Raw genomic sequence first — 15,572 nt, 5'->3', positions numbered from 1 at the left:
AAAGTTCAGTAGTAGATAAGTTAGGAAATTAACATTTTATAAATGAATATAAAGATTTTAAAGCTCAGTTGCCTGATATGTTGACTTAATTGTGTGTGATTGTGTGTATTTAAAATGTATTTATTTAATATGCCTTGAGTAGCAATGCTAATTCAAGTACTTGAGCAACCAAAGTGTTACAAATAATCCACTAGACAAATTTGAGGGAAAAAGAGCTTTACAGCTGTCATCTAAAAGTTCTAATGAAATGCCAATTTATTCTTTATTTTTTAACAGGAGCTTTTGTCAAGGAGGGAGACAAGGTTCTAACTGACCAATTTAAGTTAGATGCCTCCAACCTCTTATTTAAATTGCCTGAATCTCAGTGCTCTTCCTACGAAATTTGGTTCCAAGCGACATCTCTTTCTTACCACGGAATAATTATGGTTGGAGAAAGAAATATTACCAAAGGAAAACCCAGTTCGTCCCAGTATATAATTAATAAATTTGGAATTACATACATTCATGATGACTCTGAATCACTGGCTGATAATTTTACCTTTGTGGTTTGGCCAAACCAAAAGAGCAAGTCCAATACCAAGCCGGAAGCTGACTTTGCTGAAGGGATGTTTAATATCACCATCTCTCCAGCTGATATTATTATAATGACCAGGCACCAGAATTAAAGACAAAGGGGCTTCGGTTGAAAGTTCTGCAGGGCAGTAGGTTGACTGTGGGACCTGAACATCTGAAAGTGGAAGATCTGGACAGTTCTCCAGATGAAATCAGATCTATGATCATCTGTAATCCTAATAATGGCTTTTTGGCAATGGCTTACCTTCTGGACACACTTGTTTGCCATTTTGCATAAGCTGACATTGATAACTCTAAGGTGTGGTTCACACAGGATGGAAGCCCTGCCTCTGGAGTGTTCTACTTTAGTGTGACAGATGGTGCACACCGCCCCTATATAAGCTCTTGACCTGGATGTCATTCCTGTCTCCATCAGCATTGTGAACCTTACTGACCTACTTCTCCCACAAGGCCAGACAACCATCCCCATCACCAACGCTCACCTGTCAGCCACGACCAATGGGAGGAGCCCCCAAATCTCTTACATGATAACATGGCCCCTCCAACATGGGCACCTGCTGATTGAAGACCAGGTGGTCGCCAATTTTGGACAGGAAGACTTGGATTCAGGAAGACTCTCTTATCACATGACAAATCTCACTGCCACACAGGACCAGCTACAGTTCTCACTGTTTACGTCAGAAAGCAACCTGACAGGACAAACACTGAACATCAGAGAGCAGCCTTTACTGCAGGTTATGTCAGACCTGAAAATTGCTGACAAAGTGGCTCATGGGCTGAGAAGAAGGGACCTAGATGCTACCGAACTTGCTAATATGACTAACAGTGATCCCAAATTTGAAGTGATAGAGCCCCTGTACATAGAAGACTGGGACGAAGAGGGGTTCGCAGCAGTGTGATGGAAGAGGCTACTGTATTCACTCAGAGGGACATTGACCAAGAGCGACTGGTATTCCACCAACAGGCGTGGGGATGCTGAACGACTCCTTCACTTTCTTGCTCAGGGCAGATCATGTAGAGCCAGTGACAGGTTATCTCCCCTTCACCATAGTGCCACCTGACCCCTCACTTTTGCAAACATTTACACCAGATGTTCCTTTATTTGTCACTGGAGACAACCTTGTAACCTCAGTTCTCTCTCAGGAGAAGCCTGTGTTTTCCTCAGGACTCACGGCACAGACAGAAACTTTAGGGAAACTGACCCAGACCAGATGGCAGAAAGCAGATCCCTGGGGACAGCACAGTGGTGAAGAGCCCAGTGTGGATGGAAAGTCTCTGCCATCAAGGTCATTTGGCCACCAGCCACCACTAATAGTCAGCCGTTGGGCACCCATGCAGCCCAGAAAAAGCAGGTACCCTCTGATGGTCATCGTACCCTTGGCTGCCATGGTCTTCCTGCTGATAGTGGCTGCAGTGGTTTTGTCTGTCTGGCTGTTGAGCCAAAAGGTAGAAAAGGCAAAACCCCTTATCAAGCCCCAGACCAGCCTGGAACACACAACCCCAAGTCATAGGCCAGAAAGGAGCATAACGGTTTCCACTGTCACAGTGACACCCCTTCTACAAAGCTCCAGCAGCCCCCCAGTCTGTCTTTTCAGGGCCCCGCAGTGTGAACACAAATGTCTCCTCCAGTGGCCGAGCCAGTGGACAAATGTGCTGCTTGGGAGGTGTGAATGAACTTGGACCCCGACATGGTCAAACTCTGCCAACAAACCAACCCAACGCTGAAGCACAACCAGTACTGGGTGTAGATTGAGGGCTCGCTTTTCTTACTGACTACCTACCGTGTTCCAAGCACTGGGATAGGCATTGGGTTATAAAGCAAATAAATGCTGGCTGGTTCAACTGAGAAAAGCCAGGCCCTGCTAGTGATTCAATGTTCAATCCTAGCTCCATGGTTAGATGTTGCTGGCTTGTTGATTGTGACTTGTACAACACTCATGGGCTTTCCACAATGGGCTCTTTGTGTCATCTTCTGGACCTGATTTTCTCAGTATCCATCAGTTGGTCAATATTTAAACCCTTTACTAAGGTGGTACAGAACGTGTTAGCTCCACTGAGAATGCCAGTATTAACTTGAGGCATAGAGTTAAAGGAGGAAAGCTTTGAATATTTTACACTGATAATTCCCTCTGAGTGAGTCAGCAGGAAGTGCAAGAACTATTTCAGCATGTAGAAGAAGTAATTTATCACATCAATGAGTATGTTTACGTAATGTTTTTCTGTAATGTCTTTTCCTCCTTGGAGTCTCTAGGTTTGATTTCCTAGTGCAGGAAATGCCTCAGTGCTCTAGGTAGTGCTGGGACAGTCTGGCCCCTTTTGAAATTATCTACTGAATACATTGCGTTTCATCAGGAGGCTTTGTCTATTCTAATTTATAAAATCAAACCTAGAATAGAAATATTGTTTGAAGCCTTATGGGACAGAAAAGTTTGTTGAATGTTTTTGTGATGCCTCAATTTGGCTTAACTTTACAATGAATTAAAATAATGGTCCAGGCCCAGTGGCTCATGCCTATAATCTCATCACTTATGGCCAAGGTGGGCAGATTGCTTAAGCCCAGGAGTTTGAGACCAGCCTGGGCAACATGGTGAAACTCTATCTCTACAAAATAAGCAAGCAAACAAACAAACAAAAAAATTAGCCAGGCATGGCGGCATGTGCCTGTAGTCCCAGCTACTCTGGAGGCTGAGGTGGATGGATCGCTTGAGCCTGGGAAATTTCGGCTAAAGTGAGGTGCGATAAACGATACTGTCTCAAAAAGAAAATAAATAAATAATGTAGGCCAGACGCGGTGGCTCACGCCTGTAATTCCAGCACTTTGTGGGGGTGAAGTGGGCGGATCACGAGATCAGGAGATCGAGACCATCCTGGCTAACATGGTGAAACCCCGTCTCTACTAAAAATACAAAAAATTAGCTGGGCGTGGTGGCGGGCGCCTGTAGTCCCAGCTAGGTGGGAGGCTGAGGCAGGAGAATGGCGTGAACCCGGAAGGCGGAGCTTGCAATGAGCCCAGATCGCGCCACTGCATTCCAGCCTGGGGGACAGAGCAAGACTCCATCTCAAAATAATAATAATAATAATAATAATAATAACAACAACAAATTTGTATTTGCATTGTCTAATTGAACCTACCATTGGCCAACTGAAACTTCAGTTTCTGTAACTGTAAAATGAAGATATTAGTACTTGTATTAGGAATGCTTTGGGCTGTGAAGTTGCAAGACATCCTCTATCAGTGGTTTAGGTTGGAGACTGGCAAGCTTTTTCTGTAGAGAGTCACGTAGTAAATATTTTAGGCTTTGTAGGCCATATATATATATTCTCTCACACATTCTTCTTGCTTTGTTTCTTTTTAACAACCTTTTACAAATGTAAAAGTAATTCTTAGTTATTGGATTTGGCCCACATACCATAGTTTGCCAATCACTGATGTAGGTAATAGATGTGCTGAATTATCTCAAGTAATGAACATGCTAGGGGTGGTCATTCTAAGACTGGTTTGGTAGTTCAAGAATGGCACCAAGGACTGAGCTCTTCTGTGACTTCTGCTCTACCTTCCTTAAGCTGTTGACATTTCATTCTTTTTTTTAATTTCTTGCAATTGTAAGATGTTTGCTGAGGAAGATTTTGATCTTTCAAATCAGTGTCTTATATCTCCTTTTCATGTTTAATGATTTTTCTTGAAGCCAGAGGCCAGTTTTTCTCAATAGAGGTGGGAAGGCTGTGATGGGAGTGTATGTGAGGGGAGACCTGCCACCCAGAGGACATTTGGTAATGGCTAGGGACATTTGTGGTTTTCAAAGCTGATGGGGGAAGGATACTTCTTGCATCTAGTGGGTGGAAGCCAAGGAAGCTGCCGAACATACAAAAATGCACAGAACAGCTCTCACAACAAAGAATTATCAGGTTGAAAATGCCAACAGTGCAGAGATTGAGAAACCCTGTTTAAGTCACAATGAAGAGTTTTCCTGTGTACCCAATGAAGGATATACTTATTACCAAGTCTAGCAAAAAGTATATTCTAAAAACTTCATGATAGAGTGGAAATCTCACAGTATATTTGATACTCTGATTGGCTAGTGTTATACATGAACGTTTAAAAAAGAGGATGTATTAAAAACCAAGCAAAACTTGGCAGCAAGCTCATTTCTTCATATTACTTGTCTAAGGAAAATATTTTGCCTTGTGTTAACAGGTGGAACACATCAGGAGAGTAAAAATTAGACAGAAAATTCACAAAGGTAATGATGAGGTCAAAGTGTCCCCAAAAGTCTGATGCCTCTAATATGTTTCATATGGAAAAGGTTTTGTTCTCACCCCATCTCTTTTCTGTTCTTCTGAGTTGCACTTTCCTCCCAACTCAATTTTAACTGCTCTTTAGGAAAACACACTTCACAATCTACAGAACAAATGAAATCATAGCATGTTTGGGCCTAGAGATGACTACCCATGCCTTAGATACTTGGATCTAATGTCATGGACAACTGTTGCTGAAGAACATTTCTCTACTCTTCTTCCAAAAGTGTTTTTATCCAGTGTGTCTGTACTTCCAAATTGTGTAGTCCCTTTCAAGTGTTTTGTTTAAAAGGAGGAGGAATGAGAGGCTTAACTCAAGCTTGGCTTGGTTATTATACAACTCAGAATCATTCTTAGGCCTGTTTTAATCCAGGCACTTAGAAGGAGTAGGATGGCAGTTTGTACCTGAATCTGCACATGCGAGGGAGGCTGAGGAGCATCTCTGAATCCAGTAAGTGGGTTTTGTTCCCCATCAGCTAGGCAGGGAGAATGCCTGCTCTTTGTGGAAAAGCCAGACATACTTGGCTCAGTGAGCATGTGGGCCTCTTCCTTGCTTCAGCCACAATGTCTCTGGAGCTAGGATTACCAGCCTGGTGAAACAAAACAGTCTGGCTTCCTCTCCTCTTTTTCCTCTTAATTTTGCAACTGCACACATAAAATTGATGTCCATATTGGAAGGAGATACACACAGATATTTAAAAATAATAATCCATGTTATTGTTTGTGAGTATGCCTGCTGGAGCCAGAATATCAGTGTGAGATCCAGATGTCAAACCTCAGTGATTAATCAGGTAATTAACAGAGTTTGGAAAGTTTTCTTCTAGAGGCTCTGGAATATTCTACTGATTTACAGATGGGTTCAATTAAAAGGAAATAATGCTTACCATTTGGTGCTGGCTCAAAGTGTGAAAGAAATATGTTTGGCAAAACTTCATTTAACATTGAAAATTGAAGTTTTAGAAAATTGAAAAATCAGACTGAAATGGCTTCTCACATATGCAGAGGCAAAATGGAATAGTTTCAACTCTTTATCATAATGGAGTCACTGCTAACAAATGACTGGTGAATAAATAAGTGTATAGCAGAGATTAATATCAGAAGACTGGCAGGATTTTGCTTAAGAGAGGGTATATTCTGGGCTAGGCTGGGAGTGGACAGTCTCTCTCTCTCTCTCTCTTTTTTTAACCTCCTGCAAATATTTTTTTCGTATTAAGAGGTCTTGGCAGATTCCAACCTTTAGTGGTCCCTTCTCAAACATCTGGGTACCTTTCCTTATAGTCCTGCATTAATTAGGTGAGGTGAGGGTGAAACAGAAGCTGGCTTTACTCTCTGGTTCTTCAGATTTCTGGAGCTGAAGTGGACACATTTGGAGTGTAGATGGAAGGTGATGGTAAATATCAGGTGATGGATCCTGAATTTTGAATGGGACTGAGCTATTCACTCCTGCATCTTTCAGAGGCATCATAGTTAATAATGAAGTTAGCCCTGTGCGAGGAGAGGCATGAGAATGAGAGTGGGCTGGGAGCCCACTGTTTGACCTGCTGAATGATGGATCTTTTGCTTATGATACACAAAAACACCATTGACTATTTCATAGAGACCAGGATGAGGCTGCCTTCTCATAGAGATCTACAAACGTTTATTAGGCACCTCATGTATGTGAAATGCTAGATCCTCTGCTTGGTCTGAAGATGCAAGATGCTATCTTGCAAGGGTCTTTTTGGTCTGTTTCTTCTAGTAGGCCCTTCTAGAGTGACACAAAAAGTGCCAGGACAGATGAGGGTATGGGAGAAAGAGGACAAAGACAGCAGAGCTTAGGACAGGGCTTTGTGTTTTCACTTCGAATGCTCGTGAGTGAGTGCTGCCCATCCCAAGGGGCGGCAAGAGTTGGAGCACAATGGCCCACTGTGGTGTGTCCCCCACCCTCCATGTTTCTCAGCCCAGCTTTGCACTCCCTGTCCCTTGGTGTGCCCCAGGCCTGGTGACGTGCCAGAGTGGTTAAATAATCGACTCTTGGTCTGTTTTGGATCCTGGTCCTCTATTTCCTAGCAATGTGACTTATTCAATTTCTCTGAACTTAGTTTCATCAGTCAAAAACATGGGAATAATGATATTAGTACCTACCTCTCTGGGTTTTGTTAGAATTTAGTGATATAATCACCTGATGTTAATAGAATAATAATAATCATGCAGTATTTTCAATGCATCAGGCACTATACTAACTACTGTAAAAGAATTTTCTTAGGGTTTTAATGCGCTGTAAAAGAACGAATCTATGAAGTCTCTGAATAAACCAGAGGCTCATATTCCACGCAAAGTAGTATATTACTGGTAGTGAAATTTCAGATGGACAATTTAGGATAGATGAGGTGTGTTTAGGAAGGGAACTTCCCAAATGCTCAAACTCTACCTGGCATGCAGGGCCATTTCCTTGGAGACTTGGTAAGAAAATGGATAGAGGAAACAGCATGACAGGAACATTTGCAAGGGGCAGACTCAAGCTGAGAGAGATTGAGAGTTCTTTACCTTGCAGAGGGGGTTGAACCACAGATAAAATACCCTGCCCTATTAGCTTCCTGTTCAAGCAGGTATCACATCTGCACAACCCCGTCCTGGATGGGAAACCGTTACCTGCTCTTCCTTCCTCCCAACCTGGTTGTTCTCAGGCTTTCATCAATTGATAATTTCTTTTTTAATTCCAGAATTAACAAACGACTGTCACTTAAAAAAATTAATATCCCTAGCAAAATTTAAAGTATCCAACTATCACCGTAAGTTCATGTTTAAAGTAAGGGCAGAATCTTAGAACAAAGAACTTTATGGTGGGAAGAACAGATTTTTATGAAAAATTCTCTTTGTCCAGATTTGACTTTGGCCCGGGAAAACCTCAGGACACACCAGCAGGGTCAGGAATTCACCTCTGGAGGCCATGCTTATGGGTGCTTTGATTAGAGCAGAGGCAGAAGCTGGGGCAGAGGGGAACTCAGGCTCCTCAATGTTGGTGCTCTTTAGAAGGTGTGGCCAGGTGTCCCTGTTACATGTGTACATATGTGGTAGGGGAGGAGTGGCAGTGGGAGTGAGGGGCAAATTTGCTACTTAAGAGTCCAGGGGATAGCAGTTCCATGGATGTGCAACCTGTGCAGCCAGAGAGGGCCCATCCTTAGAGGGCTTTGGTTTTGGTTGAATGCTCTGTGTCACATCTTGAAATTAGAATAATTTTTTAACAAGAGGCCTCACATTTTCATTTCTCACTGGGCCCCACACATTATGTAGATGTTTCTGAGTCCTCATAGAATTTAGTTGATAGTTGCATCAGACACCTCTTCAGCACAGTTTAGAATTCTCTCAACTTTGCATCTGGCTCCAACCTTAGCCGTGGCTACAAGTTCCAAGCACTGTGCCCTGCGCTACCCACCCAAGGGCTCCTCTCTCTCCACTGCATGACGGTGGGAACTTATGCTTGCGCCACCCAGAAGTATGGCTCTGGTCCAGTGGAAAACTGGAGCCTATGGATAAATGCTTCCTCGTTTCATCTCCCAAGTGAACGGTTCTGAAATTCATTCTCTGAGACTTCTCAGAACATCCCGAAGATTGAGCACAATACACTGGTGTGTGGACGGTTTTCCTTCCCTGTTTATCATCCCTGTGCCTCACTCCTGCTCCCACTCACAGATGAATCTTTGCTTTTGAGGAAACCCACGCTAAGACAATAGTTCACATTCTCCCTGATTGTGACCCCTACGATTACAGACTCTGGGGCCAGGGATCCATTGCCTATTGACTCTTCCATGACCCTTAGGCACACAGTTACGTCTGGGTCACTTGACTCCAGGACTCCCTTTCTACTGGGCCCCTTGCCTGTGGCAGCTCAGGTCTGTGGAGACACTGCTTTCTGCCATCAGTTGGGATGCAGGGACCCTTGTGCCCATGAGAGACTATGGCCCAAGGCTCTCTTTTGTAATCACGTTGAGGGGACAGGCGTTCACTGAACCATCATCTAGCTGAACATCTCCTTACTCTTCAGTGCACTTTCTCTGCTGGTCATATTGGGTCTCAGAAACAATAACCCTTTTACCCCAACTTTTAGCAAGACCAAGATTTACTGTATTTTGTAATATTTTAGAAAGGCTTCTTTTCATGCTTTTCATTTCAACATGGTGCCTGCCTCTGCAAAGACTACATCAGCTCTCTTTTTTAAAATAATAGCTTTATTGAGATATTTACATACCATACAATTTACCCAATTATACAATTCAATAGTTTTCAGTATTTTCAGAGTTATGCAATCATTACCACAATCAATTTTAGACCATTTTTTTACCCCCTAAGAATTCTTGTACCCATAGCAGTCACTTACCATTTATTCCCAGTTCCTCCAGCGCTAAGCAGCAACCAATCTACTTTCTGTTTCTATAGATTTGCCTATTCTGGATGTTTCATATACAGTCATGCACTGCCTAACAGCATTTCAGTCAATAACAGACCACATGTATGGTGGTGGCCCCATGAGATTATAATGAAGCTGAAAAATTTTTATTGCACAAATACCTACCATTGTGCTACAATTGCCTACAGCATTCAGTACAGTAATATTCTGGACAGGGCTGTAGCCCAGGAGCAATAGGCTATACAATATAACCTGGATATGTAGTAGGCTATACCATCTAGGTTTGTGTAAGCACAATCTATGATGTTTGTACAACACTGAAATGGCCTAACAATGCATTTTTCAGAATGTAGCACTATCCTTAAATGACTCATGACTGTGTGTAGAATCATATAATATATAGTCCTTTGTGATCACCTTTTTCAAATAGCATAATGTTTTCAAGGTTCATCTGTGTTGTAGCGTGTAACAGTTCCTTTTTATGGCTGAATAATATTTTGTTGCATGGGTATACCACATTTTATTTATTTATTCATCAGTTAATGAACATTAGTGTTGTTTCCATTTTTTGGTTATTATGAATAATTCTGTGTGAAATATTCATGTGCATGTTTTTGTGTGGATATGTATTTTCATTTCTCTTATACCCAGAAATGAAATTGATTGACTCATATGGTAACACTATGCTTAATTATCTGAGCAACTACCAGACTGTTTTCCAAAGTGACTACCATATTTTCCATTCCCACAAGCAGTGTATGAGGGCTCCAATTTCTTCACATCCTCACTATACCACTTTTTTATTTTAGCCATCCTAGTGGGTGTGAAGTGGTATCTTATTGCGGCTTTGCATTTCCCTACTAGCTGACGATGTTTAACTTCTCATGTTCTTACTGGCTATTCGTATGTCTTCTTTAGAGAACTGCCTATTGAGATCATTTGGCCATTTAAAAGTCTCTTTGTTATTGAGTTGTAGGCATTATTTATATATTTTGGATACTAACCTTTATCATATATATATAATATACAAAAATTTCCTTTCATTCTGTGGGTTGTCTTCTCACTTTCTTGATGGTGTTCTTTGAAGCACAGAAGTTTTAAAATTTGGTGATGTCCAATTTACCTATTTTTTTGTTTCTTGTACTTTTGATATTTTATCTAAGAACCCATTTCCTATTCCAAAGTCATGAAGATTTATGTTTATGCTTTCTTCTGAGAGTTTTAGCTCTTACAATGAGATGCTTGGCCCATTTTGAATTAATTTATATATATATCGTGTATAATGTGTGGTAGTAATACAACTTCATTGTATTGCATGTAGATATCTAGTTGCCTCAGCATCACTTCTTAGCAAAACTATTTTTTCCCATTTAATTGTCTTTGTCACCTTTCAAAAAGGGATTGATCATAAATATGAGGGATTATTTGTGTACTCCCAATTCTATTCCATTGATCTATACGTATATCTTTATGGCAGTAGCAATCTGTCTTGATTACTCTAAGTTTTGAAACCAAGTAGTATGAGTTATCCAACTTTGTTTTGCTCATTTTCAAGATTATTTAGGCTTTTCTGGATTTCTTTAATTTCCATACTAACTTAAGAATCAGCTTGTCAATTTCTGCAAAGAAGGTAACTGAGATTTTGTTTGGGATTGCATTGACACTGTAGATAAATTTGGAGACTATTGAATTTTAACAATATTAAGTGTTTTCATCCCTGAACAAGGAATTTCTTTCCATTTATTTAGGTCTTTAATTTCTTTCAATAATGTTTTTGTCTTTTTGAATGTATAAGACCTGTACTTCCTTGATTAAATTTATTCCTAAGTATTTTATTCTTCTTGATGCTATTACAATGAAATGTTTTCTTAATTTAATTTTGGGTTGCTTATATCTGTGCAGAAATACAACTGATTTTTGTAAATTGAGCACACCTAATCCAAAATACTCCAAAATTCACAACTTTTTGAGTGCCAACATGATGCTCAAAGGTCTTGCTCAAAGGAAATGCCCACTGTAGTACTTTGAATTTTGAGATTAGGGATGCTCAACTGGCATGTATGTGCAAATATTCCAAAGTTCAAACAAATTTGCAATCCCAAACAATTCTGATCCCAAGCATTTTGGATAAGGGATACCCAACCTGTATATCAATCTTGTAACCTGCCGCTTAGTTTAAATCTTTTATTAGTTTAATTGTTTCTTAGTGGATTATTCAGAATTTTGTATATACAAGGGCATGTCCTCTGCAAATGAAGATACTTTCATTTCTTTCTTTCTAGTCTGAGTACTTTTATTTATCTTCTTGCCTAATTACCCTTGCTAGAACCCACAGTATGGTGTTGAATAGAAGTGGTGAGAGTGGGCCTTTGTGTCTTGTTCTTCATCTTAGGAGAAACTTTTCTTTCCCTCTCCATTAAGTATATTCCTAGCTGTGGATTTTTTTATAGGTGTATTTTATCAGATTGAAGAAGTTATCTTCCATTCCTAGTTTGTCGAGTGCTTTTTTTTTTTTAATCGTAAGGGTTGTTGGGTTTTGTCAAATGCTTTTTCTGCATCCACTGAGATGATAATGTGTTTTTTTGTCCTTTATTCTGTTGACATAGTGTATTACATTCATTGATTTTTAGATATTAAACCCACCAATCCCACTTGGTCATGGTGTATAATACTTTGTATATACTGCTGGATTTTGGTTTGCTAGTATTTTTTGTGGGTTTTCCCCCACTATTTTATCACTCTTGCTATAAACCTCTGACTTTAGGGACATGAACTCAAGCAGAAGAATGTGTATTGAATGGACATCAAAGATTTTTAATCTAGGAAGGTTGTTGTGAAACAGAAGTAGAATGGATTGGGGCTTAAAATGTTTGAGTCTATAAAGAGGAAGCTGAGATATTTTGTCTTGGTTTAGTGCACATATCATGTTTAGAATGGTAGCTGGCATTTGAGTAGGTCTCTGGGGCAGAAGTATCTACCAGAACTATGATGGAGGAGTTGCCCATATGCTGTTCTACACTATTTGGCTGTGTCAGCTGCTGCCCCTACCTCAGCCCATCCCAGATGAGAGTCAAAGGTTAAGTTGTTCTAGCACGTTGGGAGAGCCAGGAGGGATCATACAAACTTTGTTTGCTTTGAGGATGGAACATGCAAGCACTGCAGGATGTTAACATGGAAGAGTGTGCTGAAACAGCAAGACAATAGATACCACAGTTCAAAGCAAAGGTCTTCAGTACAATGTAATATTTCTAAAAGAAATGATAGAAAACAGGCTACAGGACCCTTAAACCCGTCATTGACATTTTGAATGGAGAAGACTCAGGAATTAGAAGCTGGTGAAGAAAAGTTTAGAGAAAACTGCTCTTTTACCTGTGTGTTACCCCACCTCTGCCCTCAAGGGAAGAGATGGGAGTGCTTAGACTTTAATTTAAGCTTAGGAAAAGAGGTTTCAAGGGACCTACATGGAGACCTTAGTGTATGTCCTCTGCGTCTGAGGAACACAGAATAATCTAAGGGCGAAAGATAGACTGACTAGTTGCTTGATAGTGGCACAATGAAGAAGTGTTCATGGTAGGAGGCCAGATCTTTTGGGGTCTGTCAGGCCAATGAAAGAATATGTAGATGTTTTATTTAAACCAGAAATCCAGAATCCAGAGTATAAGTTGGCATGGAGTCATCTTAGATCCCATTGAAGAGGGTGGTCTACAGGGGGATAGAGACCTAAGACCTAAGCAGAGAGAAGCCAGGTGACTGCTGGATTTCTAGGGGATGAGTACGAAGAAAGCAACCAGCCAGAGAACAGTTGCCTTTGCCCTGCCAAGGGAATTTTGGATGAGAGAGCTCCAAAATCTCAGAGGAACTATGTTAGAGCTCACAAGAAAGTCAGCTTTCAACATCTGCAAAAAAGGAGATCCAAAATTCTAAACCTTATGGAAGCATCAGCTGAGCAGAATCTTCTACTCCTCTGACCTACTCGTCCTTACTGAGCTTGAACCCTGAAGTGGTTGAAACTGTGATAAGCCAAAAGAGGAAGGTCAAATAGGAGGGAAGAGAGAGTCTTTCCTCCCTTGACAGACCCAAAGTATAAGAGGGGGAAAAGCCTCAAGCTAAAAGCAAATTTGAAATTTTGGCTATTACATGAGGCTGGACATTTTAATGCTAATCTGAAGTTGTAATTTACGACTTGAAGTGACTCTAGAACTGTGGGTATTGGATCAGAAAATTATTGAGGACTTACCCTGTCCCTGTCTGAAACAGTAGGCTTGGTCCTGCAGAGCTGACTGAAAGGGGCATTAGGAGGCGAAAATTGTTTCCTGCTTACCTTCTGTCCTGCTTGTTCAGCATGATGTTTACATGAGAATGATCCATTTCTATTTAGTAAAATCTTACCTCTCCTACAGGGCTGAGTGCCAGATGCTATTGACTTTCATTTCAAAATTTGGTTTCTCTAAAATAATACCCTATCAACATTTTACTTCCTCCAGAGGGCCTTGTCTGACTGCTTCAGTTAGATGTGATCTCAACCACCATAATGAATATTTGCCCTTTTTGGCCACTGAGCATCAGAACCACCTCCCTATGTCTAAGAAATGTCTTCTTTATGAGGGGGAGCCAGTATCCAGGAATAGAAACTGAAATGCCAGGTACTCCCATGCCAGCCTCCCTGCAGCTCATGTGCAAACATATTGCCTAAATCAGAATCCAGCAGTAGAAAGAAGCAGGGGATGTCCACAATCTGTATTCTGGTGACAGGTGGCAGTAGCAGAAGCTACATCCAATTTCCAGCAGCAACAATGACAGATAATAGTGCCCAGTGTTGTTGGTGGTGTTGAAGCCTGCAATATTTGCAGCCAGTGGTGGCCACAGAGTCTTTGTCAGGCCAGTTCTGTGGTACGAATTTGACAATAGTTACTGGATCTGTAGCCACCAAGATCATGGCCATCAAATAATTTTAGATTTACAAAAACGTTGCAAAGATAGTACAGAGAATCCCCATGTATCCTCACCCAGCTTCCTCTGATGTTAACATCTTGTGGAACAAAGGTACAGTTATCAGAACTAAGAATCTACTATTTGTATAACAGTACTATCTAAACTGCACACTCTATTTGGATTTCCACCAAAACCACAATCTTGAACACCAGGGCTAGCAAAAGTAGGAAGCTGTCACCACCCCTCATTCAGAAAGAATAAAAGGAAGGATTTGTTCCTGGATCATGGAGAGTATGGCTGCAGGGAGCTGTGATCTTCAGCAGATAGAGGCAGCCAGCCTTGCTAGAGCACGGGAGGGAGGGAGCTGGGGCACAGTTACTCCCATGTCACCCTCAGGCCTTTTTCTGATCTCCTGCCTGTGACTTTTATTGACTGGACCCAACGAGAAGCCATAGGGCCAGCTTGCTCTTGATTCAGCCCACAGAGATCAGCTTCCCAGGGTAGACAATGGATCTGGAGGTGCACATGGAAGGCGTCCAGTAGAGGACAGACAGCTGACATGTGGCCAAGTCACCCTAGAAGCCCGCCTTCCTGACTTGAATCATCATGCTCCTTCTGCCTCTCCACAGTGCTGCCTTCTCATTTTCTCCTACTCTAGACTGCTTCAAGGTTCTTTTTGTTACAGATGAAAGGAAAAGCTTAGAGTTTTGCAAACTGAAAGGGGCTCATTTTGGCCTACATTCCACACACTCTAGAATACAGAAAGCCCTGGGCCTTGTCTCCTGCTTTTCTCGGGTTTCCTCCCAGCTCTGGAAGCCAGAAGCCTATCTTGAGTGCCCTCCATCCTGACTCCCGGTGGCCCTACTTCTAGATAGAGGGCTTTGCTGAGCGGTTCCTCCTAATGAGCACAGGAAAGCCCCCAATAATTTTTGTGCATGTGTGCAATGGAAAAATAAGCCTCGTGTTGCTTTCTGAGTAAGTGAGGTTTGCTTTCTTCCTGGAAAGAGTTTTATTCTCTGAGACTGTTATTGCCACGGTCAATTGCAATCTAGGAAGCTGCTTTCAAAAATCCTCTCCTATGCTTTGGAATGTAATTGAAAACAACTGCTCTGCTTCTACTAAAACATATTCTGCTTCTACTGGAACCAATATTGCCAACCAATCAAGGAGAGGGTGAGGGAGAAATGGTTTGGGCAAGGGGAGGGGGAGATGGTGGTTGGGCCAGAGCAGGGAAAAAACAAAGTTTATAGGTTAGAAGAAAAAAATATAATTTGAGGTTTCCATGTAGAGTACATTTCCATCTGAGCTGCCTGGATGGCAAAATAGGTTATGAAGTAGAAAATCCGGGTGACTTTTTAGAGTGACAACATAGTGTCAGATCCAG

At 41.4% G+C, this 15,572-nt stretch overlaps 1 protein-coding gene across 1 annotated transcript; it reads left to right on the top strand.

Annotated features, from left to right (window-relative positions):
- The first annotated feature begins 282 nt into the window (after positions 1-282).
- On the top strand, positions 283-3,052 carry LOC117065118. The gene has a single exon (XM_033179561.1). The coding sequence runs from the start codon at positions 1,546-1,548 to the stop codon at positions 2,245-2,247; it is 702 nt and encodes a 233-aa protein (XP_033035452.1). The 5' UTR covers positions 283-1,545; the 3' UTR covers positions 2,248-3,052.
- The last annotated feature ends 12,520 nt before the right edge of the window (positions 3,053-15,572 follow it).

The sequence above is a fragment of the Trachypithecus francoisi genome, unplaced genomic scaffold (assembly GCF_009764315.1).
Source record: "Trachypithecus francoisi isolate TF-2019V2 unplaced genomic scaffold, Tfra_2.0 Lachesis_group2, whole genome shotgun sequence".
Lineage (NCBI taxonomy): Eukaryota > Metazoa > Chordata > Mammalia > Primates > Cercopithecidae > Trachypithecus > Trachypithecus francoisi.
Note: the sequence above shows the minus strand (reverse complement) of the source record. Positions and strands in the feature narration are given on the sequence as shown.

Coding starts and splice junctions, on each gene's coding strand:
- LOC117065118 (XM_033179561.1), top strand. CDS start 1,546: ATGCTGAACGACTCCTTCACTTTCTTGCTCAGGGCAGATCATGTAGAG.